The sequence below is a fragment of the Microtus ochrogaster genome (assembly GCF_000317375.1).
Source record: "Microtus ochrogaster isolate Prairie Vole_2 chromosome 14 unlocalized genomic scaffold, MicOch1.0 chr14_random_1, whole genome shotgun sequence".
In the NCBI taxonomy this organism is placed as follows: Eukaryota; Metazoa; Chordata; class Mammalia; order Rodentia; family Cricetidae; genus Microtus; species Microtus ochrogaster.
This window is the reverse complement of record NW_004949096.1, coordinates 18,800,898-18,825,847: the sequence shown is the minus strand read 5'-3', so window position 1 is coordinate 18,825,847 and position 24,950 is coordinate 18,800,898. Positions and strand designations below refer to the sequence as shown.

The following is a 24,950-nucleotide window of genomic DNA, read 5'->3' as shown; positions in this document are numbered from 1 at the left end:
GACAGCCCCTTTCTTCCCACCCAGGCCCAGGCCCAGGCCCAGGAGCACAGCTTACCATGGTCCAGCAGATAGCGGACCACTTCCTTACTGCCAGTGCTGACTGCGTGGTGCAAGAGTGTGCGGCTCTGCTGGTCCCGGTGCATGAGGTCACCTCCTGCTCGGTGTAGCTCCTGGAGCTGAGGATAATGGGCAAGGCAGAGCAGAGCTGGGTCTCCCTCCCTCCACAAGCATGGACCCAGGCATAGGCTCACACAGATCACACTAGGAGCCTTTGAGGGTTTTGCTGTTTTGAGACAGGTCTCTATGTAGTCCTGGCTGTCCTGGAACTATGTAGACCAGACTGGTCTTGAATTCACAGAGATCCTCCTGCCTCTGCCTCCTGAGAGCTGGGATTAAAGGTATATGTCACCACAGGTGGCTTCTGAGGTGTCATTAGAGATACAAGTCTTCTCATCTGACATGTGAGGACTCCCCCAAAATGTACAGCCAACCAAGCTCTGGAGCCTGCAATCCCTTTAAGATTGACTCTGGTCCAAGTACGAGGGACAGGAAGACTGGGTGAGTAGCCCCTAGCAGCAAGTCACCTAGACAGGGCAATCCCATATGGAGGACCAGCTGATGACAAGTGCCTAATACCGCCCAAGGTGAGGGCTCCAGGGGCAAGGCTAAGCTCTGACTGGTACCTTGCAGAAGTCATTCCTCTTGGCAGCTTCAATCAGCTCTTCACCTGCACAGAACATCTGTCCATCAGACCCTGAGGTCAGTGGCCTGGGCATGGCTTGATGTGTGAACAGTGTGTGTGATGATGGACCACTGTCCAGGGTAGGAACCACTCACTGTCCAGGGTAGGAACCACTCACTGTCCAGGGTAGGAACCACTCACTGTCCAGGGTAGGAACCACTGTCCAGGGTAGGAACCACTGTCCAGGGTAGGAACCCGCTGGGGCATATGATAACACGGGACTCAATGGCTGACTCCCACTGAACCTCACACATAGACCAAGGAAAGGAGAGTGGCAGGACCCTAGGGAAAGACCTCACCTTGAGGTGGTGCAGCATCCCCCTGCAGTGACCTGCAAACAGAACAGGGTGAGTTGTGACCCAGCGCACATATTGGCCTTCATTTTTTCAAGTCTATTGAGTGCTTCCTGCACATCACACACTGTGGAGAACAAGCAGGGAGCCATACGGCTCCCATCCGAGCTCAGAGACATAAGCCAACCAGGAAATAAGGAATCTGGAAGTGCTACTGAACACAACGGGGCAGGGTGACCAAGCAGATGGTAACTGGAGACTAGATACTTCCCAACCTTCAGGTGGCATTCCTGGAAAAGATCCCCCTGAGAGGGAGAAGCCAAGCTGAGACTGAGGTGGGGTGTCTGAAAAGGGGCAAGTAGGAGGCAGCAAGTCCAAAGTCCAGAGGATGGCCTGGGACCTCAGGGGACAATGGACAGACAGGCCAGGAGGCTCAGGACTGAAGGGCTGCTGAGGAAGAGGGATTCTGGGCTGGGGAGTGGCCTGTGTGGCCCTGCACTTGTTCAGACGGTAGGGAGCATCCTAGCAGAGGGACAGAGCCTGCCCCTGAGTGCTCACGCTGTGTCTAAAGGCAGGGAATTCCAAGCCTGCAGCCAGCAGACAGGGTTTAAAGCTGGGGGAGTGGTGGTCAGGGGGGCTCTGGGACTCACCGGGGTATGGGGGAACACGGGGAGGCAGGGAGCGGGGAGGTAGGGGTGGGGAGGTCAGGCTGTGCCGATGCCCCCAGCAGCTCAGGGTCTAGGATATAAATCTCATCCTGGGCAATCTCTGTCACATAGTTGAGATGCTCCTGTGGGGGAGGGTTAGAACTGAAGGTCAGTGCCAGCATGTATGGCCTTAGTCCCCAGTGGTGGGGGTGGGGGTGGGGCAGCAAGCAAGGCAGCAGACCTAGAGAAACCTCTCTCAGAGCAGGAACCTCGGGGGAGGTGGCAGGGAGAGTGGGGTAGTCCGTCTTCCTGTTCAGCCCGGTCCCTCACCTCTATATGTGGCGTTCACCAGCACAACAACTACTTCCCACTGCTAAGCCAGGTGATCTAGCCCTGGCTATTTTCTTCTGCTTCCCTGGATAGCACTGTGCTTCGAGGCCCTCCCTTCCTTCCACCCACCCAGAAAGCCTTTTCTGGGTATGCCAGCTTTTTCTGTTGGCACCATCCCTGTGCATTCCTGGAGGGTGGGGGCATGTGATCCACAGCCACAGGCATGTGAGGATATTATGGCCGAGAGGCTGTGGTGAGCATGCTTGGCTTGTGGGGCTAACCCTGAAGCTTGCCTGCAGAGGTGCGAGTGTGCAGGGTACAGAAACTGGCTGTGGAGGAGGAGGGCCTGTAATGCTTACCTGCGCCCTGTCGATCCTGTAGAAGCGGCTGGCAGTGGTAGCTGGAGAAGAGATGCCTCGCTGAGAATGGGGAACATCCTTGGCCCAGCCCAGGTTCCCCCAAAGGAGGGCTAGCGGGACAGAGCCCAGCGCTGCCTAGAATTGACCCTTCAAGGCAGACTCACCATCCAAGAAACACCACTTAGAGGATAGTTGGTGGCATGTCGGGGACTTGGCTCCAGCGCCATCGGGCTCCTGTGACAGAAGCAGAAGTCAGAGTGGGCCACGGATAGTCTGGGGAGGAAGCTCGGGTGCCCCCACCTCGTCCTGCTTACACCACTTTCCTGCTGGAGTCTCTCAATGTGGGCACGGCAGAGCTCCAGGTCGCTGTCCCCAGGGACCACCACAGTGCCCAGAGGCACAGCTAGAAGACAGAGGAGCCTTTCAGCAGCTGGCTGAATGTCCCTGCTGCATGTCTGCAGGCAGCCCAGCAGCTGCTCACTCCTCCCTGCCCCAGCCCTGCTGCCACTCACAGGCCTCCTTGAGCTGCTCCTTGTCGTAGTGCAGAGCCTCATAGTCGTGCATGCTGACCCTGCTCACCTGGATCCGCAGCTGCTCGGGGACTGGCTGCTGACTGTAGGGTAGGACCAACGACAAGGAACTCAGCCAGGACCCTGCCTAGGACACCAGTCCTCAGCTGGGCACAAGACCGGATGCTAAGAGGACCATGCCAAGCAAGTGCTCTCTTATCACCAGACTACAAGTCCCCTTTGCAGGGCAGGAAACCAAAGCTCAAGTAGATCAGTGCTTGGTTCCAGGCCCCTCGGTACATGATGGCTACCATGGACCTACTCGCTGTGCAGTGGGGCAGCACTCCGGCGCTTGGCCTTCTGCACCATGGTGGCCTGGTTGCGCAGGGCGATTCGAATACGTGATGCCGCAAGCTTGCAGGGCTCACCGTCCACCTGCACAGGGATGGCCTTGGCTGTGGTGAGCAGCACTTCTCGGCACTGGGTCAGCCGCTCTCCATGCCCACCCACCTGCAGTGCTGCCTGTGGGCAAAGAATGCTCAGGTCAAGTGGTGGGTGGGGCAAGATAAACACACGAGGGAACCCCAGACAATGCAGACGAGAGGGGAAGAGGAAGAAGGCCAAGATGTCCAGCTAGGGGACTCAGGCCAAGAACAAAGCAGAGGTGAGCACCCAACCCTGGCTGGTGAAGGGAAAAGAACAAACAGTTTAGGACAAGGAGCACTCACGAGGGATGTCATGGTGAAGCCGATGACTTCGAGGTAGCCATCATCATGCCTCTGGGGCTCAAAGTCATGGTGCTCCCCAGGGTGGCCCCAGGGCATGGTGCCTGCACAGTACCTAAGGGGAGGGAACAGAAGGGCTCTGGCATGGACTCAGCAGGATGGAACAGCAGGGTCCACAGGAGCCCCATTTCCTCACCTGGGGATGTTCAGAAAAACGATGCACTGGGGTTTCAGGTCCTGGATCTTGGGGGTTAGGTCTATTCCATCACACTGGACACAGGAACAGGGGAGTATTGGAGAACACGTGTACCCTAATGGCCTCCCTCCTACTGGGCTCCACTGTGTGTCCGCCAGCCCTCCTTACCACCACGCGGATATGCTTGGCTAAGTCCTTGGAGCTGCCCATCAGGAAGTCAGAGAAAGCCGTCTGTTGGAGACAGAGGGTGTGATAAACCACTGTGTCTGTCACAGGGGTCCTGTGAGTTGCACACGGGGCTGGGGGCTGGCTATCCCCAGACTTACCCCAGCGTAGAACATCTTATTCCGAAAGCGGCTGTTGAACTTCTCTGGGTTGGCTTCTGTAGAGAAAGGGAAGGTGATATCAGTCAACCTGCTGGAGCTTCCCAGGAGGAAGACTAAGAGAGCAAGATCTGGCCCACCTTGGAACACTCTTGAACCTCCCGTGCCTGCCCTGGCCCCCAGGTCCCCTCAACAGGAGGATGCTAACCTCGGGACTCATGGAACTCCAGGGTGACGTGGGCATCAAAGCCCAGACTGAAGTAGTTGTTGAAGACATCCAGGGGCAGCTAGAAAAATGTCAAGGTGTGGAAACGAGGAGGTGACTCCCAGGTGCCAGCCATAGTCGTTATTACCCCTGCTCAGTCCATCTACTTCTGAAGGCCTCTGTGTCAAGTCAACAGTGTGCCAAAGCTTCCCCAGCACCCCTGCAGCGCTGCTGGGAGGCCCTGCTCTTCTAGCTGGGAGCGGGGAGGCCAGCTCCTTGGATGACCTGCTGGATCCTTGCCAACACTGCACCCCACATGCCATGTACTGCATCAACTCCAGAACAGAGGCTGACATACAGGAGGCCCTCCCTAATCATGCACCAGGAGGCTGAGTAAGAAACCAGCCTGCAGTGGGCACCACTACGCTCCTGGGACAGTAAAAGGCCAGAATGTGTAGAACTGGAAACTCAGCTTTCTAGAACCCCGGAGATAGTAAATGTGCAGAGTCCAGCCAGATCCTTAAGAATCCAGGCTCAGCCAGCACTTGGGAGGCAGAAGCAGGTGAATCCCTGTGAGTTTGAGACCAGCCTGGTCTACAGAGCTAGTTCCAGGACAGGCTCCAAAACTACACAGAGAAATCCTGTCTCGAAAAACCAAAAAAAAAAAAAAATCCCAGGCTCACAAAGCCTTGCCCGGTAGCCCTAGCTGACCTACCTGGTCAGTGGCTCCATCATCTCGCTCCTCAGGGCCTGCCTCAGGGTTGGGCTCTGCTCGGAGGTCCCAGCGGTCCAGCTGTACCACATTACCCTCCTCTACATGGGAAAGGATCTTTGACACAGGCTCATCGGTGTAACCCTGGTGGAAAGAGGCTGAGACTGAGCTTTCTCTGTGGTCAATGGATATACTTCCCCTCTGGCAACCCTGTTCTAAAGGGCACTTACCCCACCCCAGTTGAGGGTGCGGGCCAGGTCATTGCCGGTACCCAGGGGCAGGATGGCCACAGGGGGCGGTGGCTTTAAGCGCAGTTGGTCCAGGGTGGACAGAATCCAGCCAACCTGGAGGAGGACAGAGCACAGTGGATCAGTCAGGTCCGCAACGGGGGAGGAGTGCAGCAGGCATGAGGCCCACTTACAGAACTCACCGTGCCGTCACCCCCACAAGCCAGAATCCTCAAATTATGCACTTTGCGGTACATTTCCAGCCTGGGCCAGGGGAGGACAGGAATAGAGTCAGGAGACATGTGACATACCAAGAGCGAGGCAAGCCTCCACTGTCCTGGAGAACCTGGTAGAGTACTTACGCCTCCTTGGGTCCCCCCTGGCTCAGGTCAAAGACTTGTCGAGGATTCAGATACCACAAGAAAGACTGGATGATCTTAGCGCCCTGTAGGGACAGCCACGGGACAATGAGAGGAGGGGGATGGGGGCAGAGAGAGGGGACACGATCGTGGGAACCAGTTACAATAAACAGTGAGATGGGACAAGGTCCTCTCAGGGTTCCTGGAAAAGCAAGGTAGGAGCTGAAGCCCCAATGGTTGCTGAGAACCACTATGGACAGGTGGGTATACTACTGGCCCCCTAATCACTTGTGGCTCGTGGGTGGAAAGCTTATGCCTACCTGGTTGCCCCCACTCTTAGGGTTCACAAACACCAGCAGGGGCTTCATGAGGGGGGATGGGGTAGGCCTGATGATGAAGGGTTTCCAGCGGCCTTCCTGGGAGACAGAGAACCTATAAGGCGCTTTCCTGTCCTGGAGGCCCTAGCCTACATCCCCCTCAGCATCCCCTGCCATAAGTGAGCACACCCACCCTCAATAGCAGACCTTCCACGGGCCTGTCTACAAGGAACCTCCTCAGACCTCCAGAGCCAAACTGAGTCAGGCTAAACTGGCGGTATGGTCCAAGGCCCTGAACTGGTTCCTGGTCCCAACCACCCCAGCCCAGGCCTAACCTCGGGTCCTTTCTTGCTAGATCTCCTCTTGAAGGATGCTCTCTTTTTCTTCTTGCTGGCCTTGAGGGTATTCTGCAAAGGAATCAGGTGTGGATGAGCCGTGACTGGTGGGTCCCATGGGGAGAGGTGCTAAGAATAAAGGAAGGACTCACCTGGGGCCTCCGCGCCCGTAGGATCCAGGTGGGTGGGATGACCACAGCTGCGTGCACCCCCAGGGAGCAGGGCTCCTCAATCTGCTGCAGCATGAAGCAGGACACCTTGCTGTGGTACTGCAAGACAGCATTGGCAGGCTGAGCTGTGCCAGGCTGAGACTGGGGACCCACCAGACGCTCAGCTCAAGCTCACAGAGGCCACTTACCGCCTGCTTGCACCAGGAGCAACTGATGGCCACAATCTCCTTGCTGTGGAAGGTAAACTTCTGCTGGAAGCCCTGTGTGGACAAGGTGGCCCAGTAGAGACCCAGCTGTACTGCCGCCGCCGGCCTCTCCTCACCCATCCTATCTGTGCCATGTCCACAAATCATTGTCAATGGCTACTGTGTGTAGGGCATGGGGAAAGTATGGAGGGCTGAGCCCATTCTTGAGAGTCTGTCTTACTGAGGGAGACAGTCCAGCAGTCAACAAGTGGGTGAGCAACAGGGCTGTGTAAGGAAGATGTCCTGAGCACCCAGTCCACAGGCCACTGTCCTCAGGAGGCAGGGAGCCTGCTGCCTAACTCAAGACATCACACATGACACTTCCTAAGTAACCACTGAATTAATGAATGAAAAGTCAATATAGAAAAGGACCTCAAAGGGTCCCTTGCTAGTTCAAAAGTCAAACCCCCCATCTCCCCTCCCTCGCTTACTTCAAAGACTGACTGAGTGACAGCACACCAGAGACTCCACTCTGGAGCTACTGTCAGTGCCCACACTGGATGCACAGGGCAGTGAGCAGCATGTAGCTGGTGCCTTCACACACGGCCCTTACCTTTCCACAATGCCGACACTTGCCATCCTGGCGTCGCCTGTGTACCCAGTGGTGTCTTACGAAGGTTGGCTGGGGGAAGGGAGAAAGGTCATGGGAACAAGTGAGGGATTGGGCAGGTGCAGCCCTGAATTCAGTCCACAGGAAGCCCTCTACAGTCCCTTGTAGAAAGACGAAAGGGGCTGTAGACTTTTCTCCATGGCCTGGAGGGAAGGCTGAACCCCTTAATGCACATTCTGAACCCTATCCCTCTGCAGACAGGACCCCAGAACCTCAGCCTAGAAGCTGAACACCCTGGTGGCACTCATCCCTCAGGAGCCTGGGCCGCCCTGCTCCTCACGGCTGCACACTCACCTCACGGACATTTCTGGAGCCTGATTCACGGAAGGATGGCTTACAGCGAAAATTGATCTGTGAAATATTGCAGTGAGCACTAAAATGTCAGAGCCTTCTTTGGACAAGGTCTCCTAGAGTCAACCTCACAGGCAGGTAGAGGCCCAAATCACCCCAAGAGCCCCTTGGAACACGACTACCCCCTCTTAGAAGCCCTCCTGACCACTGACCATAGGGTCTTTCCTGTTTTTTTTACTTAGGATACAAGGATGGAGAGGCTAGGGTGGAGGTGGGGGTTCATGTCCCCCTCACACGGTAGTGAGTGGGAGCACTATTTGATCATCTATTTCTCTCTCACCCTCCAGCATTCCCAGCCCAAGTGAAGGCAGGAACCAATCCCTCCTGTGGCTGTGCAGACTGACCCCTGGAGACCCTTAGCCAATATTCTAAGCCCAGGTTCATGGTCACTTCCATAACAGGGTTGCATTTTCCTCCTCTCTCTCCCTCCTTCTATCTGTCTGTCTGTCTGTCTCTCTCTCTCTCTCACACACACACACACACACACACACACACACACACACACACACACACACACACACACACACCACAAACCAGGTTGGCTTTGAACTTGAAGAGATTGTCTTGCCTTCTAAATGCTGGGATTACAGGCATGCCCCACTATGCCCAGCCAGGAACACGTGTCTACTTTTCTCCCCACCAGTGCCTGCTTTAGTCTCAGAAGAACCATAGAAAAACATCACTGTACAATTCAGGGACTGGAGGAATCAGCCTAAACTAGCCTTGCTGGGGCATTTATGTTCTTAAAGACTTTGTCACATGATGGCCTGGACTTCCTCAAACATGGGAGCGCTTGTCTTCCACTTCAGGCCTAGTCCCTGTCTTGACAGGCACCTGGTCTGGCATTCCCCTTTCCTCCCACAGACACGCTTGGAAAATGGTCCTTGGGACATATCTCCCAGCAGTAGCACAGCAGGAACACAGGTGGGCCCACCACAGCTGAGCATCTGGAAGTTTGACTGTTTTGTTTTTATTTTCTAGAACTGGAGACTGAAGCTAGGACATTGCACATACAAGACAGCTGCTGGAGCCCATGCCCACAATGGCCCCTTTGAATGTTAGGCTGGATGTGGTAAAATGACACACTGGTCACCACCTGTTAACTCATGCTATTGGGTAATAGTCAATGAACCGCACTTGTAGGCCATGCTCACTCTAGAGTAGGGTAGGACAGCTAACAAATGGGGAGAGGCAGGGCTAAAAGCAAGCACCTGACTCAGGGGCTTTGCTACTGTGCTTGGTGGGTCATTCCTGGCACGCCATGCTTGTGTAACCTGGATGTACGTGGAGCTACAGGTGTGTATGTCAAGAATGCATCAGCATCCCAAGGCGAGGGCACAGAAGGCTGAGCAGCTGCACGTACCTTCTCCAATTGTTCAATGCATGGGGTGTGCACCACAATCTTACAGGCTGCACACTTTCTTCTGGGCACTGACTTCTGCTGCAGGACAGAAAGAGGGGAGGCCCTGAGGCACCAGGTAACTTTACCTGAGATACCACCTCAGAGCAAGCAAAGAACACATTCAATGTGTGGGGGGATTCCAGTCCCAGCACCTGTCATTAGACATGACCCCCTTCCTCTCATCCCGGAGCAGCCCACAGCAAGTGCAAGCAGGTGAGAGCAGTGCCCACCAAGGGCTGCAGCTGTTGCCTTGGAGGTCTAGACCCACTCCACCACCAGGGGGCAGCAGGCCCCACTGAGCTCACTCACCAGCATCCTAGCTACGCAGTACTGCTCCCCGACATAGCAGAAGTCACCGGACACGTTGGTCTCAAACCAGATGTGCTCCCCATACGCTGCTGACTCCTAACCCATGGGATGAGCAGGCTCAGTGCTTATCTGTCGCCCCAATCCTACCCATCACCTCCCGAGAAAAGCCTGCTATAGCCACCACAGTCTGCTTTCATCTCTTGTTTTCCAAACTGCTTTAAGCCTGGCTCAAAGGCTGCTGCCTCCCCCTTGGAAGTCTGCCCAGACATGGGGACTTCTCTCCCAGTGGCCCACAAGCCCTGGGTCCTGACTGCTCAGGAGGATCAGAAGCCAGCAGGACTGGCACTGAGGAGTAGCTTCCTACCCTGCCTAGTACACAGATACTCACACTCCAGTCCACAGTGCTCCGGATCTGCCGCTCAGATTCACCACACGGGGCCCCAGGCGTGGGAGGAGGGGGTGCCAGGTGCTGGAGGCCTGACTTAGTGATGGCTTTCCTACAGAAAGAGGGACAACTGAAGGCCCAGGGCCAGCTACCCAGAAAAACGGCTTACAGCGACTGCCACAAAGTACAAGAAAGAAGTCCACAGAGGTCTGAGGCTCTTCAGCTCCTTTCAGCACTGCCCCAAGCTGCTTCCAAGAGGGCCACCCCCAGACGAGGTAGAGCTTCAAAGCCCTTCCTCTGAGCTAGCCCCACACCCTGATGACCACTGCTATACCTACATAAGCAGGGTGTTCCAGGGCTGGGGTCCAGCTGACTTCCGCCTTAGAGCTACCTGGCGTCTGCGTGACAGTGGGCGCACACGGGCAGGTACCATGAGGCCTGATGCAGTGCCCGAGGCTCTTTGGCTTCGGCCCCCAACACTAGGGTGTTGGCCTGAGGGCCACCTTTGGCTGAGGCGACGATAGTGCCCATGCAGGCCCCAAAGAGTATGGCCATACACCACATCGGCAGGGAGCAGGTGGGAGGAAGCTCTGCGCAGGCACCGGGGTATGGGAAGCAATGGGCAGGTGCCCTGGTGCAAAGAGGGCCTTGGTGTCCTGGAGCCCAGTTTGGCATCACTTGATGCCCCAGGTGTCTCATCTCCCTCCTGGGCACCTTCCTCCTCTTTCATGCCCACAAGCCCAGCCAACAGCACAGGTGCACCCAGAAGCTGGGCCCCAACAGTGGCAGGCTGTAGGATGGGCACCATATCCACCATGAAGCGGGGATTGCAGGCAGGGGGTGCAGTGCTGGAGCGCCTGCGGCTAGCACTTTGGGTGCCCACCCCGCAGCTGGGGAAACAGCCCTGGAGCTGTGCACTGGAGCGGCGCCTCTGGGCCAGTGAGGAGGAGGCCTGCCCCGCAGGAGAGCGGCGTCGAGCCTTGCCTGTGGGCAGCCCCATACCACTGGACGGCTGCAGCCTCTGTCCAGGACCTGGTGCCTTCTGCTGGAAATGCCTCCTAAAGAAGGGCTCCATACCAGGGGCTGTTGGGCATACAGACTCGGAATGTCAGGAGCTGGGCCAAGCTGAAGCCCATCTGTGCCCCACGAGCAAAGAAGGGACACTTAGGTGCTAGGGATGAGGACAGTCTGGCCTCCATTAAAATGCTTGCAGGTATCAGATGAGCAGGGAACCCAGGCTTACAGCTACGGGAAAGCAGACACTGTTCCTGGCTAGGATTCCCCAAATTCTACCCCAGGAGTTTTTGGGAGATGGGGCTTTACCTGCCTAGGCACTAGAACCAACAGAGACCTGAGCCCAAAGGGTCTTCATCTACCTTGCCAGAAATGAAAACAAAAGGCAATCTGGGACCCAGACCATGCCTACATGGACCATAGGGCCCTGGAGTCTTCTCCCTCTCATCTGACCTTCCTTTTGCCCCAACATGGAACAGGTTGGGCTCCTCTCCTGGGATACAGTGCAACTAAATGCAACTAAATGAATGAATGAATAAACCAACAAACTCAGGCTATCTGCGAAGGATCTCGGTCCTGAGAAAATCTGTATCCTCAGCGTCAACCTTGGGTCCAGACATTGGGAAACCAGGCTTCAGAGAGTTAGAAAGGCATGCCCTCTCCATCCCCAGGAAAGAGTGCTCTGTCTTAACTTGGTAGATGCAGTAAGAGGCTTAGGCTAAAAGAAGAGCCTTCTGAATCCTGGATGCGATGTATATACATCTCTAAGAACTTCCTGGTACTGAGTGGCTGTCTCCCTTTTCTAGAAAGCAGAGTGTGGACATCCCAAAGTGTGATGCCTGAAAACCTCTAAGTCTTCCTGCCGAGGGACCCAGTGCACCATTGTCCCAGGCTTGAAGCCTCAGGCTAATAATTCTAAGCTTGAGATGACCCAGACTGCCTCCTGCAGGAAGGCGGGGGCCTTGGTCTCCACCCCTGGTGTGGACCAGACCATGCGAGCTCTCCGAGACCCTTCTTTTCACCTGCTTCCTATTCTTTTTTCCCTCCTTCCCAGGCCACTGGGATCAGCGTCCTCTGCTTACACCTCTTCTACACTTGAGGATGGCAGGAAGCTCCCAGTCAGCTGAGGGTGATAGTTCCAAAGAACAGCCATGGAAGCCCAAGACACAGTCATGGAACAAGTCACAGACATGAACGAGTGACAGACAGTTTCTGCTGAAGCCCAGAGCAGAGGCGAAGTACCCTTAACCATTAATGGGCAAGGGGAAGGACAGTCTGGGAGCACAGTCTCTCCTGATATATGTAGCACCTGATCTCCCCAATCCTCCATCCATCCTTGTCATGGGTCTTGGGCAAGCAGCTTCAAGGCCGGTACAGGGTCTAACAGAGAAGGAAGTGGACCCAGGGACGGAGCTCCCGCAATCAGTGAGCTGTGCTGGGAAAGCAGCATTAAGACTGCACAGGAGGTGAGTTCCAGAAATGAAAGAGCAGACACTAAGGGCTGCTTTCCTCCCAAACACAGGGACATCCAGCTAATACTGACTGAGTCCACTATGCGCACGCGCGCACGCGCGCGCGCGCGCACACACACACACACACACAGTGCCTGATGAGGAAACTAAGCCACAAAAGGGAAGAATACACAAAGCCCACAGGCAGACAGTACAGAGTAGATGTGGGACCCTGGATCTGTCCCCAGGGATGGGTAGAATACAAGGTTCTCTTGGACCCTGGGACAGGGTGAGATGGGCTAGAGAAAGGGCCCACAATATTAGTGCCCATCCTGCTCATCCAGCATCTACTATGACAGGCCTTGGTAAGCCCTTTACTATCTCACTGACTCCACTGCACCCTCTGAGGTAAGAACGAGGTTCAGTGGTGAGAGCATGCCCAGAGTCTGGGCCCTGTGACCATGCCTACTTGAGTTAGGGTCTACTTTCTGTCCCAGGAAGAGGAAGCTGCAGGCCTCACTGCCTGCTGCTGCCAGGGCCCTTGCCTGCTGCCGCCAGGGCCCTTGCCTGCCAGGTCTCCACTAGGGTGTCAGCTTTCCCCAGCACTACAGGCCCCGCTGTGACAGCTGCCCAGCCTGGAGGAGATTAGTCACCCGGACACATCACACCGCCTGATGCTAGTGTCACCCAGAAAACAAAAGGCCACAGTTGGTGTGGGGGAGGTACTGCTATGCTCTCTGGGCAGTGGTAAAGGCTGGGCCCTCCCTGCAGACCTGCATGACAAGATAAGAAGGAAGCAGCTCTTGTTAGGACACATGGCAGTTTACACGCATGACTTTAGAACCCACACGCTGCTAGGTGCTCCAAGACACACCTGTAACAAGTGTTTCCTCAGCTGCCCAGGGATGCAGCCTCCCAGTGGAACACAAGGCCAAGCCAGTACAAATGACCACAAACCATGGACTGTTTGTTTAAGACTGTTAAGATTGTTTGACATCTTAGGAGAAGCTCCCTGCTGGGCACTACCACCACCAAACACCACTGGGTTCCCACAGCCCCTCCTGCGGGTCCCATGTTTCCTGTTCATCTCATCTCTATAGAAACTTTGGTCTACTGGCCAGAGATTGCCTGACTCCTCACTTCCTATCTCTGAGAGGCTCCTCCAGGACCTAACCAGAGGCCCAGCTGGGCCTGGCAGCTGCTGCCTATTATCCCTGCACTTGGGAGGCTGAAACAGGAAGCGGTAAGTTTGAAGCCAACCTAGGCTACACAGTGAACCCACGTCAGCCTGGGCTCCAGTACGTAACTGTCTTAAAAAGAGATTATAACAACAATAGAGCTCAGCACGGTGGTGCATACCTTTAATCCCAGTGCACTTCTGTAAGCTAGAGCCACCCTGGTCAACAAAGAGTTCCAAGACAGCCAGGGCTATACAGTGTGACTCCATCTCAACTGATGAATTTAATTAGGAAACAAAACAAAACAAATAAAAGAAGCCCTGTTTGGGCCTGAGTTCTCCCAAGGTTCAGCTATGAATGACCACTTCTCACCTCATTCTGTATCACCTCCACACACCACATGGTACATGCAAAGGTCTTGGGGAGATCCAGGAAGATTCACATATAGCAAAATGGGTCCCCCCCCTGCCCTGCCCAGGCTGCCAGGTCTTGTCTGGAGCAGCCAGCCACACTCAAGGAGGACAGCACAAAAATGGCTCAGAGGGCTCCACTAATCTCCACCTGACCCCGAGGATCCTGATGAGGACGGGGCCGATGGGAGGGGGTGCCATGAGTGGAGAGCGGCATGGTGGCGCCAGGCCGTGTGCCCTTGATGAGCAGAGCTGCAGCAGAGCTAAGGCAGCCCCTGTGCAGTTCTTCCTCAGTCACCAGGTAGGCCAGGGTGATGTCTCACACTGATGCCAGCTACACTATGCAAAATCTGGTGTAGTGGTGCAACCTTGTCATCCCCAGCTCTCGGGGGCAAGGTCATCCTGGACTACATGGCAAGTTTACTGTCAGCCTGGGTTACATGAGACATGTCTGAAAATAAATAAATAAATAAATAAACAAACAAACAAACAAACAAACAAGCAAGCAAGCACCACTTCAGAACCTAGTGTCTACCACCATGCCCTTCAGCAGATCAACTAGCCCTTCCAAATCTCCTTTCCCATGGACAAGATGGGGTCCCACCGCCCAACTTCAAAGGCTAGCATAAGGGACATTCTGCTACAGTGATGTACACAAAGTGCTTCATGCTATCTGGCAGACCTGGACCACAGTGGAACCCCAGGGCCTGGGGAACCCAGAAAAGGAAGCAGGAGCACCCAGCGTGGCCACCACCACCACATGAGGAACAAAGCCCTGCACCAGGCCACCTGGGCGTCCTCTCCTCCTGAGGAGTGCCCTCCGCACTCGGCAACAGGCTGGTCCTCAGGGACTCTGCCGCCAGAGGAGCCTGCACAGGACACAACTGGGTCCTGCCACAGTGGCTGTGTCATGCCATGGGAAGGATCCCACAGACCTGGTCTATGAATCCTGGGCCTGGGGCAGGGCACTTGTACTCTGGAAGTCCCAGAATTGGGGTAGGGGAGAGAGCTGGGAAGGGAGCCTGCTTCATCTAGGCTTGCCTGGGCTGGTTAGTCAAGGTGCCGACTTTACCACATCTTCTCAGTAAAGAGATTCTGCCCAAACAAATCAGAAACACACATGTGAACAGGTAGGCCAGTGCTGGAGGATATAAGTGTGGCTAGATAGCCAATCGGCCATTTTAGATTCTGCCCAGGCTTGGTGGGCCCTCCAAGCCCTGTTCCTTTCCTATCAGATGCAGGGAGGGCTGGCAGGGGAGGCCCTCATCTAGAGATGGTGGCGCCTGGGCCCACCCTTATCTACCCTCCCCAAATGCACCCAGATAGTCGTAGGAGGGAGCAGGAGGTAAGTAAGAGAGGGGAGTCCCCCTCTGACCTGATCTGAAGATTGTGGTGCCTGGGCCCACCCTGATCTACCCTCCCCAAATGCACCCAGATAGTCGTAGGAGGGAGCAGGAGGTAAGTAAGAGAGGGGAGTCCCCTTTGACCTGATCTGGAAGGCAAGGCGGCAGGCAAGAAGCGGACAAGCAGGTTGGGGCTGGGGGTCCCCAGCGCCTGGGCTCTCTCTCCAGTTTGCTCTGGCTGCCGGACTCTGCGGAGCAAGTCCTAGTTTGGAGAGCTAGCTGCAGTGGCTGCTCCTCTGCCCCCTCCCCCTCACCACCCTCCTCCCCCAAGCCGGAGACAGCGTTATGAAAATAGCCCGATTGGTAACCAACTGCACTTCCTCTCCCAGTGGTGGCTCCTGGCCCTGCAGCAGGCAGGCAGCAGGAGGTGGGTGGGTGGGCGGTGCACAGAACAGCACAGGAGCCTGGCCTCCTGGCACCTCTTCCCCAAGGCCCAAGCCAGGCTGAGTGACAGCATCAATACACTCTCCTCCAGGAACAGGACAGCCCATACCGTGTCTGATTAAGGCAGACGAGGTATGCAGAAGGGTATGTAGGAGTGGCGACCCTTTTAAGGAAAGGGGAGCAATCCCTTACTGTCCTCCTATGTCCATGGGACAGGCTTTATGGGGTCTTGGGCAGCTAAACACACTGGTTCCAGACAAAACAACCACAAAAATAATTATCTATGGAGAGCGTCACAACTCAGACAGCCTCTTCTCACCAGCACTATTAGCCAGGAGGCTGGTGATTCCCTGTGCGGGAGCCTCCTGTCCCTGCTGAACAGATGGTGCAACCCGAGGCTCCTGGGAGCCTGTGACTCCTGTCTCCAGAGCCTGACTCTTCTAGCCCTGTCAAGGGGGCCAGTAGTCTTTCTGAGTGCCTGGGTCCATGCCAGCTAAAGAATATTTAAGAGAGATCAGCTGGTGTCACAACCTGGTATGCCAACACCGGCTCCTCCAACTTACGTTCCTGCCGTGGCTCACTAGGGAATGGCAGCTACCAAGCTTTTCCAGAATCATTTCTACTCTTAACAAAATAATTACTGAAAAGAATTTTGAAAAGAATCCTAGAAGAATTTTGTCTGGCGAGCGGGTGATAGCTATTAACATTTAACCAAATACATTCTAAATTACACCTGAGAGCATTCAGAAGGCAGAGGCAGGCGGATCTCTGAGTTCAACGTCAGCCAGGGCAACTGGAAGAAAGGAAGAGAAGGGAGGAAGGGAAGGGGGGGAGGATGGGCGGGCAAGCAATAGTGCATAAAACAAAAATCAGTGAAAAGGCAGTTTAACTTGAAAAATAACATGTGTTCTGAGTGTGTTTGCAAGTCCCGCAGAGCATGCGTGGCCGCCATCACCTTCTCCCATGTGAGCCCGAGGGTCAAATTCAGTAGTCCAACTTGGAGGCAAGGCTCTACCTGCTGAACCACTTTGCTGGCTCATTTATGTTTCCTCTGCTGCACTCATCCTGCACGAGTTCCGTGCATGTGGGTTGTTCTGGTGGAGGAACATGGAGGATGAGTCTCACCTCTCCGAGTGGAGTTAGGAAAGAGAGGGCAGCACACCAAGCCTCCAGGTGAGTGAGCATCACCTGAAAATATGACAAGTAATATTTCTTTCTTTTCCTTTTTTTTTTTTGGACACACAGTTTCTCTGTGTAGTTCTGGCTGTCTTGGAACTCACTCTGTAGAGCAGGCTGGCCTCAAACTAAGAGATCCACCTGGACGTGCTGAGATTAAGGGCATGCGTCACCACTACCTGGCTGAACCCAAAGTTGGTTTTTGTTTGTTTGTTTTTTGGTTTCTCAAGACAGGGTTTCTCTGTAGTTTTGGTTCCTGTCCTGGAACTAGCTCTTGTAGATCAGGCTGGCCTCAAACTCACAGAGTTCCACCTGCCTCTGCTTCCTGAGTGCTGGGATTAAAGGCCTGTGCCACCACCGCCCAAAGTTTTATCTTGCAAGGTTTTGGTTTTCTTTTTCAAGGTGAGGTGACCCTTTTAAGACAGGGTTCTCATTATTAAGTATCTCAGGCTGGTCTGGCGCTCCTGGGTAGGAGCACAGGCTGTATGGTATTTTATGACAGCAAGTGTAGGACAGTGGAAAACACTGTGGCACTAAGTTATATTGACCTTTGCTGTCTTCACTGCTCTCAACAGTGTCCTGTCCTAGGAAGCCCTTCCCTCCACCAGAAGATAGGTAATGTCTCTAAAATTCTGAGTCCTGCTCAAAAGTCCTGCTAAAAACTTAGTTTCTCATTGAGAACAAATGTTGATACTGGGTTTTGAAGTGGCAGGCTCACTCATTCATATTTGGGGAATGTCTGCAAGAAAGCAGGACTCTGACTACTTCTGTCAGCTGTTCAGGATAAAGGTTACTGGCAGGTTGGATGTGGAGGCACACACCTTGTTTGAGGCCAGCATGGTCTACATAGTGACATAGGGCAGACAGGGCTATGTAGAGAGACCCAGTCTCAAAAGGGAAAGCAAAAAAGGAAGAGCGAGCAGGCCATTAGCAGACCACAGCTTGGACTTAGCTGAGAGTTTTAGCACATTCTAGTTTAGCGGGCAGCAAAAATCTTAGGCAAACTCCATTTCATCACACAAATACTAAAAAGACATATATACACACAAGGATCTTACTGCTGTTAGCTCAGGCCAGTCTTAAACACCATTCTCTGGTTTCAGACTCCTCAATGCTGTGATTACAGCATCTAGCATTGCAAATCACTAATTTCCGTCCTCTCTTCTCTGACAGTCTCACACAGCCCAAACTGCCCTCGAAGCCCCCTACCGAGCTGTGCTGAGGCTGGACTCTCTACTGTTTTCTAAAGAAGCATTAGTACCTAGAGCAGGCTTCAGTGGCTGAGACAGCAGCGCAGAGAACAGGAACACACCAGGGCCACTCAGAAGTGATTGCTAGGAAACTGCTTTGTCCGCAGTCTGCGGTACCACACTTAGAGAACCTCTGATTCAGGGTGGATCCTTACAGCCACCACGGCGTGACAGACGGAGCCCACCTCCAGTGCCACGTCCCTACACCTGGCATACCTCCCTTCCCCTGCTCACTTGTGCCACCCCACTCCAGCTGACCACTCATCTGGCTCTTTAGCTGCAGAAACCCTGGATGACCCTTTTTTCTTAGGTCCCCATGCCTTATTCTTTCATCAGGCAACCAGCTCCTGGGGGTGGGGCCTAGTCAGTTTATCTGGGTGTGGTCTGTCCAGCACAGGGCTGGCAAGGAGCTATGTTTACTGTGGGTCAGCTCAGGAGGAAGGAATAGGGAATTCTGTGGGGGGAGGGATCAGAGCTTTCAGAGATTGGAAGCGCTTCCTGCTGGGTACCCCACCAAGGGCTGGCCACAGGCCCAGGCCACTTCTCTTTGTTTGGGCACAAGAGGATGGTAACAGCCTTTGTTTTGGTGGCCAGCTACATCTCCTCTTCAGGAGATCTGGTAAGTGACACTTAGAGGCCCCTTTCCCGGTTGGGAAGCCATTGCTTACTCCACAGACATTGGGGGAGGAGGGGATACCCAGATGCTTGGGGGCCAGGCCAGGACCCTAAATGAATTCTTTGATGAAATGTCCCTAGCTTATTCCTTCATGTTCAGGGAACACGCTAGAGTCTGAGAGGTAGAGTTTCCTCTTCAGACCCCTGCTGCTCCCAGAGTCATCTGGGAGCATTCACTTCTGCATGACTGCTTCTCACTGGCAACTGACAAGAACCTGGGCCTGGCAGCCAACAGCTTTCCCTCCTATTTTCCTTTGAAAAATTTAACATAATTTTGTGTGTGTGAGCACACACAAGTCTTCACGTGAATGTGGGTGGGTACATATATGTCATCATACCATAACACACAAGTAAATGTCAGAGAACAACTTTCGGAAGTTGGCTCTCCTACCATATGAGTTCTGGGGATGAACTCAGCTCATCAGCTTAGCAGCAAGTACCTTTAACCTCCGTGCCTCTCCCTAGCCCACTTTCCTACTTTTATATGTTTACAACTATGTACTTCACTTGACCACTGATGATCTATTTTCTTATCTGAGACAGTGTCTCGTGTAGCACGGGATGGCCCTGAACTTCGGATCCTCCTACCTCTACCTCCCAAGTGCTGGGAATCACAGGCAATCACAACCATACAGGGTAAGCAAATCTTATCCTATTAATGCTGACTGAATTAATAGTTGGTACTATGGATCCCATTGTCTGTCCTCACATTATAGATGAGGGAGCGAGGCACAATGCAGGGCAGTGGCTAGCCCAAGGCCTACAGCTGACAAGTGGCAGAGCGTCAATGAAAACCCACTGGCAAGCCCTTATCTGCCGCTTCTGGCTGCTTCTGGCACACAGACACCTCTATGCTTGGTCCCTTTAAAATGGAGTCTCTCTAATGGAGACCAGGCCCCTCTCCTTACCAACCTCAAACTCTGTTTTCTTTCTCAATTTTTTAAAATAAATCTTTATTTATTTATTATATATAGTGTTCTGTCTGTCTGTATGCTTGTACACCAGTAGAGGGCACCAGATCTCATTATAAATGGCTGTGAATGGTTGTGGTTGCTGGGAATTAAACTGAGGTCCTCTGAAAGAGCAGCCAGTACTCTTAACTCTGAGCCATCTCTCCAGCCCTCCTTCCCACCAGAGCTGGCTCAGACACTGGCTCTGCCAGAAAACTTTCCCTCGGACACTCTCCCCTGGAAGAGTGGGGATGAGCTGCTCTTGCACTCAGCCCCCCTCCTGGTTATTTTAGGCTAACAGTACTGACCTGCTAGGCTGCATCCCCCAAGAGACTACAGGCCCTGAGACCTTGTATCACTAGTAATCACACCCCCAAGTGTTGAGCATGGCCTGAAGAGAGAAGAGATAGCTAATGAATGGTCCCTCCTCAGCAGAGGCTTCAGGCTGGCTGGCCAGCTCCTAAGGCCTTGCTGCTAGCACTGGGTAGCACCTTGTGTTTTACAGGCAGCCCTGAGACTGACCCCTTACAGGAATGCTAATGTGTCTTCTTCCAGGTCTCCCAACGGGACTCCTTTGTGGTACCTGTGTCTGGGTCCATTTCCTTCTCAAGTATATGAAGCAAATTCCAATTCTTCACCTGCTAGGAGGAGATGAACCCACTACTTAAAATTTAACCTCTCACAACCTCTGAATCCTCTAGCCCAGTCCGAAAAATATCCAACACTCTCCCCTCTCCTACCCGCAACCTCACTGACCACCGTCACCTTGTGACTGTGGGTTCCAACCCCGCTGTCTGGGTTTCATAAACAAAGTCAGAAAACATGGAGTGGGTGATGGCTCCTAGCCTAGAAAGAAGCCTCCGCTATCACTTCCTTAGAATAGCTCTCAGCTCCCAGATCCCCACCTGTCCCCAGACCGCCATGCATGCTACCAAGGACTTCTCCTACTGCTAAAGCAAGAACTCTGCCAGAATAAAGGTGGCTGGCCACCGCGTACTTGGAAATGTTTAGAGTTCTGCCTCTGACCAGCTCTACAATGCCCGGCAAAGGTGCTTCACCTGCCTGAGCCTCAGTCTCCCCATCTGATAACTGGGGCTCCAAGGGCTCTGTGGACTGCTATGGGCTAGAAAGAGAAAGTTCATGGTAAATATTTCGTCAGTTTAATGAGTGCTTCAAGAAAGGAAATACCTCCAGAGGCCCAAAAATTACGGTAAATGCTTAACAAGACAATTTGGTAACATCTATCTAAGTCAAGACACGTGGGCCAGGGACAGAACACTGGTGTGGAGGATACTCAGGGAGCCACGTACAGGAGTCTCTGGTGACCAGCAAGGGTGAAAGATGAAAATGTTCAGCTCATACCTAGGTATTTGGGAGGCTAAGGGTGGAAGTTCAAGACTCTGACTCAAAAAACAAATCAAACCAACAAAACAAAATAGACACCCCCCCCCAATATTATCCTTTTTTTGCAACATGGTCTGCTATATAGCCCAGAACTCATTATGTAGCCCAGGCTGACCTCAAACTCAGTATCCTCCTGGCCCAGCCTTCAAAGTGCTAAAATGACATTCAAGTACCACTATGCCCAAGTAAGGCACACCATTCAAATCAAAGGGAAAAGCAGACAGGGTCTGGAGAGATGCTGAGCTCAGTAAAGCATGCAAACACAAGGACCTGTCTACAGACCCTAGCGCTGGCTCACAGGAGTCTTAGTCTCTTTAAAAGATTTCCAGAAGAGCTAGGCATGGTAGCTCATGCCTCTAATCTCAACACTTAAGAGGCTACAGCAGAATTGCCGTGGGTTCTAAGACAGTTCTGGGCTACAGAGTGTGAGACCTTGTCTCAACCCCCATCTTCACTCCCCAACCCCACCGAAACTAAAAAAGGCTGTGAGAGGGTGGCCAGCTGCCCAGTGTTGTCTTGGGTCTCCCAGACTGGGTTCAACAATGTGTCACTCATATTGAGGCCTAACAGGCAGACCTCAGCTTTATTTTCCCAGCAGGTCAGACAGCAGGGCTCTCCTACAGGATGCCTTCCAGAGCTAGGTGGGCAGCGGCAGGTTGTATCAGTGGGTTGTCTGTGTGGGCTAGGGAGCAGGAACCAACTTGCCCCTTTCACAACCACCCCCGGCTCTCTGTAAAATGTCAGCAAGCTAGGGAAGGGGGGGGGCGGAGAGACAGACAAGCTGTTAACCCGCAAGATGCTGGGGTGTGGGTGGTGCAGCCCAGGCTCCCAGACAGCTATTTTGGCTTGTGCTATGATGGTGTTCAGCCCTGGCAGGGGAGAGGGCTTTCTGTGGGAGCTTTGAACTGGCACTCTTCCAGAAGGGAGGAGGAGGAGATCTCTGCAAATAGAGGGAGAGAGTTCTGGGTACAAGTGGGGTTCACTCTCTTCCTCAGGCTGTTCACAGACCCCAGGCTTACAGGGTCCTCTGAACCCAACCTCTGAATATTCTTCCCCTGGCACCTAATAAAAGGTCACAGAAGGACCCCTCTTCTCCAGGTCCAGCCATCAAGTACCCTGATGGGTTTTTTTCTGGGCGCAGGCTGCCCACCTAGTATCTTTACAGCTGGCCTGCTCCTGCTGAACGGACCCTGAGGATCTCATCCATCATGGCAACCCCTTGTGAGATACAACCTCTCACAAACCCATGGAATACCTAAGGCCTCTTGAGGCTCTGCAAGGAAGGATGGAGAGACATGGCAGTCAGGTACCGTGCCAAGGCTTTTGGGCTGAGGTCCAGGGTGGACTTCAAGACCTTTCTTAGCCTTGATCTTTTTCATCTATAAAATGGCCTCTGCACTCGGGAGGCAGAGGCAGGTGGATCTCTGTGAGTTCGAGGCCAGCCTGGTCTACAAGAGCTAGTTGCTGGACAGGCTCCAAAACTACAGAGAAACCCTGTCTCAAAAAACAAAACAAAACAAACAAACAAACAAACAAACAAAAAACAAGAAAAAAAACCATGCAGGCCACTACAGTGATGATTCTATGCCATTGGAGGGCTTATAAGCCTGTCGTTAATGGCCAGAGGAAAGATGGTCTGGGTATCACTCACCTGGACACAGTGAGCGGAGGGACAGCACGAGTGCTCTTTTCAGTTCCCTCGTCCACCCCCCCTCCCGGCACAGCTCTAGGTGTACACACCACTCTCGCAGGCCTTAGCGGTCCATGTTCTGGCCTAGACTTTCCTGCCTGGGCTGAGAGGACATTGGCACTCTAAGGACACCCAGGGCCCTCACATGAAACAGAGGTAGAGGCTGAGACAATGCACCAGGAATGGCTCCAGGAAGGAGGGGAGCTGTGAACCTTGGGCAGAGGTGCACCTTCCCAGCGCTGTGACCCTTTAATATAGTTCGCCATGTTGTAGGACCCCCAACTATACAATTATTTTTATTGACACTTCCTAACTATAATTCTGATACTGTGATAAATTAGATGTAAATATTTGTGTTTTCCTATGGTCTTAGTCGAACCCTGTAAAAGGGTCAGGTTGGGAGTGTCAGGTGAGGACCTCAGAAGCAGGAAAGGCTTGGGGTCCTGATGTGGCACAAATACACATGACCCTGGCTGGCTGTGAGACCTTCGCTGAGTCAAGGTTGTTTCTCTGAGCCTCAGCCTTCAGGGACCTGGAAGGGTGGAGCCAAGTGATATGAAAACACAGACCCCTTATTCCAGCTGGAGTCTTCAGGTAGCTCACCAAGTGAAGGTGTCTGGGTCCACACACAGCAGGTGCCAACGGCCTGGCAGAAGGGAACTTTCTGGCGCTGCCCTTCCCCACGGTAGTCCTGGTCCCCTGCTGCTGCCACAGTGATATTGCAGGCAGCTTCCTGGGTCACTCAAGGACCTTGAAGTCTTCTGACCCACTATGGCAGATGAAGGGACCAGCTCAGCCCAAGTCTCAAAGCTAGCCAACCTCTGGGGGAACATGGGGAAGTCTGGAAAGGCTTCCCGGAAGACAGGGGCAGGCCTGCTGCTCTCATGCCCAGCCCCAGGTCCCAAGCCTAGGCTTTCTCTGCCAGGGATCAGAGTCCTCTCTCTGCCCTTGACTGGAAGGGTACCTTCTCTCATATTTTCTTGTAATAAGCACAAATCCTGGTCAGTCCACACGCTGGAGTTTGACCTTTCCATGGTGACCAAATGACAGGAACTGCCCATTCCCTCCCCTGACCTGCAAGCCAGAAACTGGTCCATGTGGCAGTAGACAGAGACCAGGAGAATTTATCCTTCACTTCCAACAGGAGCCAGCTCCATACCTGGGCACACGGCTGTGTGAGGAGCAGAGAGCAGGGTGCACCCAGCTGAGGCACCGAGGTCCCTTCTTCTCCAAACTGGCAAGAATCCAAGGCTTCTACAGCCACCTGGGCTGTTCCCAGCAATAGCCTGAGCAAGACAATTGATTCACTCAGAGAGGTTCCTTTTGCCCCCAGACATCCTGGCGCCAAGGACAGGGGTTCTCGCCTCTGAAAGAGCAGCATCCCTCACCGTGTCCCTCCCCATTCATTACAAAACCACCTCAAACAGGGGCTCTTTCTGCTCATGCTGCATAGCAGGCACCTCTGCCAGCCTTGTCTTCAGGACTGTGCTCATAGGTCCCAGGTGGCACGGCCTCTAAATGAGACCTATTGTGTCAAACTTGCTCCACAGGTGTGTCTCCTGCCCTCTGGGAGCTGATGACTTTGAGACTAATGAAGGGCAGGAATGGCAGAACAGACGCTCCGGCTCCCAGGGGGTTGGATGGCCAAAGCTCCTTCTGTAGACATGTGAGTGATGCCAGGCACTTTCCGATGCCCCTGGGGTGCAAAACCAGCTAATCCACAAACTGAGTGACCTGCCTAGGACCAAGCTGCTGGCAAAAGGCCAGAGGATGAGTCGATCCCTCTCCTTAGACCCTGGACTGGTTCTGGGAAACCGTCCTCCCACTGGAGACTGACCAACCTTTAGGTTCAGAGAGCCGGAGTGTAAAGATTCCACCAGCTCCACGCAGGGTAGAGGAGAACCAGATGACCCGGGGTCACAGCAGACCCTTCTCTCCTCCAGGGGGGAGCCGAGGGCTCCAGCATGAAGCAGTAGAGTGGGACAGAGACAGAGGAAGGAAGACTCTGTATGCTGAGAAAGTTATAGCTCAGCTCTGTGTCTCACTGGACTAAGAAGAGGTAGGTGGCAAAGTGGTCCCCAGATCCCAACCCAGTGATGCCAACTGTATAGGGCAGGGGTAGGATTGAAGGAAGACACCACAGATACTGTTCTTTCTGACTTGACCACAAGTGACACACATGTGCCCCACCCCACCCCACCCCCGCCAAGCCCA

General features: G+C 53.7%; 1 protein-coding gene across 10 annotated transcripts in view; it reads right to left on the bottom strand.

Moving 5' to 3' along the window:
* Dgkz (diacylglycerol kinase zeta) overlaps positions 1-24,950 on the bottom strand; it is a 41,434-nt gene that overhangs the window by 1,199 nt on the left and 15,285 nt on the right. For 3 of the 10 annotated variants that reach the window (XM_013352684.2, XM_013352686.1, XM_013352687.2), the window contains exons 2-28: positions 9,755-9,863; positions 9,367-9,462; positions 9,019-9,096; positions 7,599-7,655; positions 7,248-7,316; positions 6,638-6,709; positions 6,432-6,548; positions 6,280-6,351; positions 5,948-6,043; positions 5,631-5,713; positions 5,472-5,532; positions 5,272-5,385; positions 5,045-5,185; positions 4,333-4,411; positions 4,128-4,183; positions 3,970-4,032; positions 3,802-3,875; positions 3,609-3,720; positions 3,203-3,402; positions 2,884-2,984; positions 2,686-2,774; positions 2,536-2,605; positions 2,372-2,412; positions 1,686-1,825; positions 1,042-1,073; positions 684-727; positions 56-176 (exon numbers count right to left, since the gene is read on the bottom strand). In XM_013352684.2, coding sequence (XP_013208138.1) covers positions 56-176; positions 684-727; positions 1,042-1,073; positions 1,686-1,825; positions 2,372-2,412; positions 2,536-2,605; positions 2,686-2,774; positions 2,884-2,984; positions 3,203-3,402; positions 3,609-3,720; positions 3,802-3,875; positions 3,970-4,032; positions 4,128-4,183; positions 4,333-4,411; positions 5,045-5,185; positions 5,272-5,385; positions 5,472-5,532; positions 5,631-5,713; positions 5,948-6,043; positions 6,280-6,351; positions 6,432-6,548; positions 6,638-6,709; positions 7,248-7,316; positions 7,599-7,655; positions 9,019-9,096; positions 9,367-9,462; positions 9,755-9,863 — 2,387 coding nt within the window. Of the gene's footprint in view, positions 1-55; positions 177-683; positions 728-1,041; positions 1,074-1,685; positions 1,826-2,371; positions 2,413-2,535; positions 2,606-2,685; positions 2,775-2,883; positions 2,985-3,202; positions 3,403-3,608; positions 3,721-3,801; positions 3,876-3,969; positions 4,033-4,127; positions 4,184-4,332; positions 4,412-5,044; positions 5,186-5,271; positions 5,386-5,471; positions 5,533-5,630; positions 5,714-5,947; positions 6,044-6,279; positions 6,352-6,431; positions 6,549-6,637; positions 6,710-7,247; positions 7,317-7,598; positions 7,656-9,018; positions 9,097-9,366; positions 9,463-9,754; positions 9,864-10,089; positions 12,310-24,950 lie in introns of those variants that run through there. The other 7 variants (XM_013352685.2, XM_013352688.2, XM_005364146.3 and 4 more) reach the window with 6 other exon arrangements.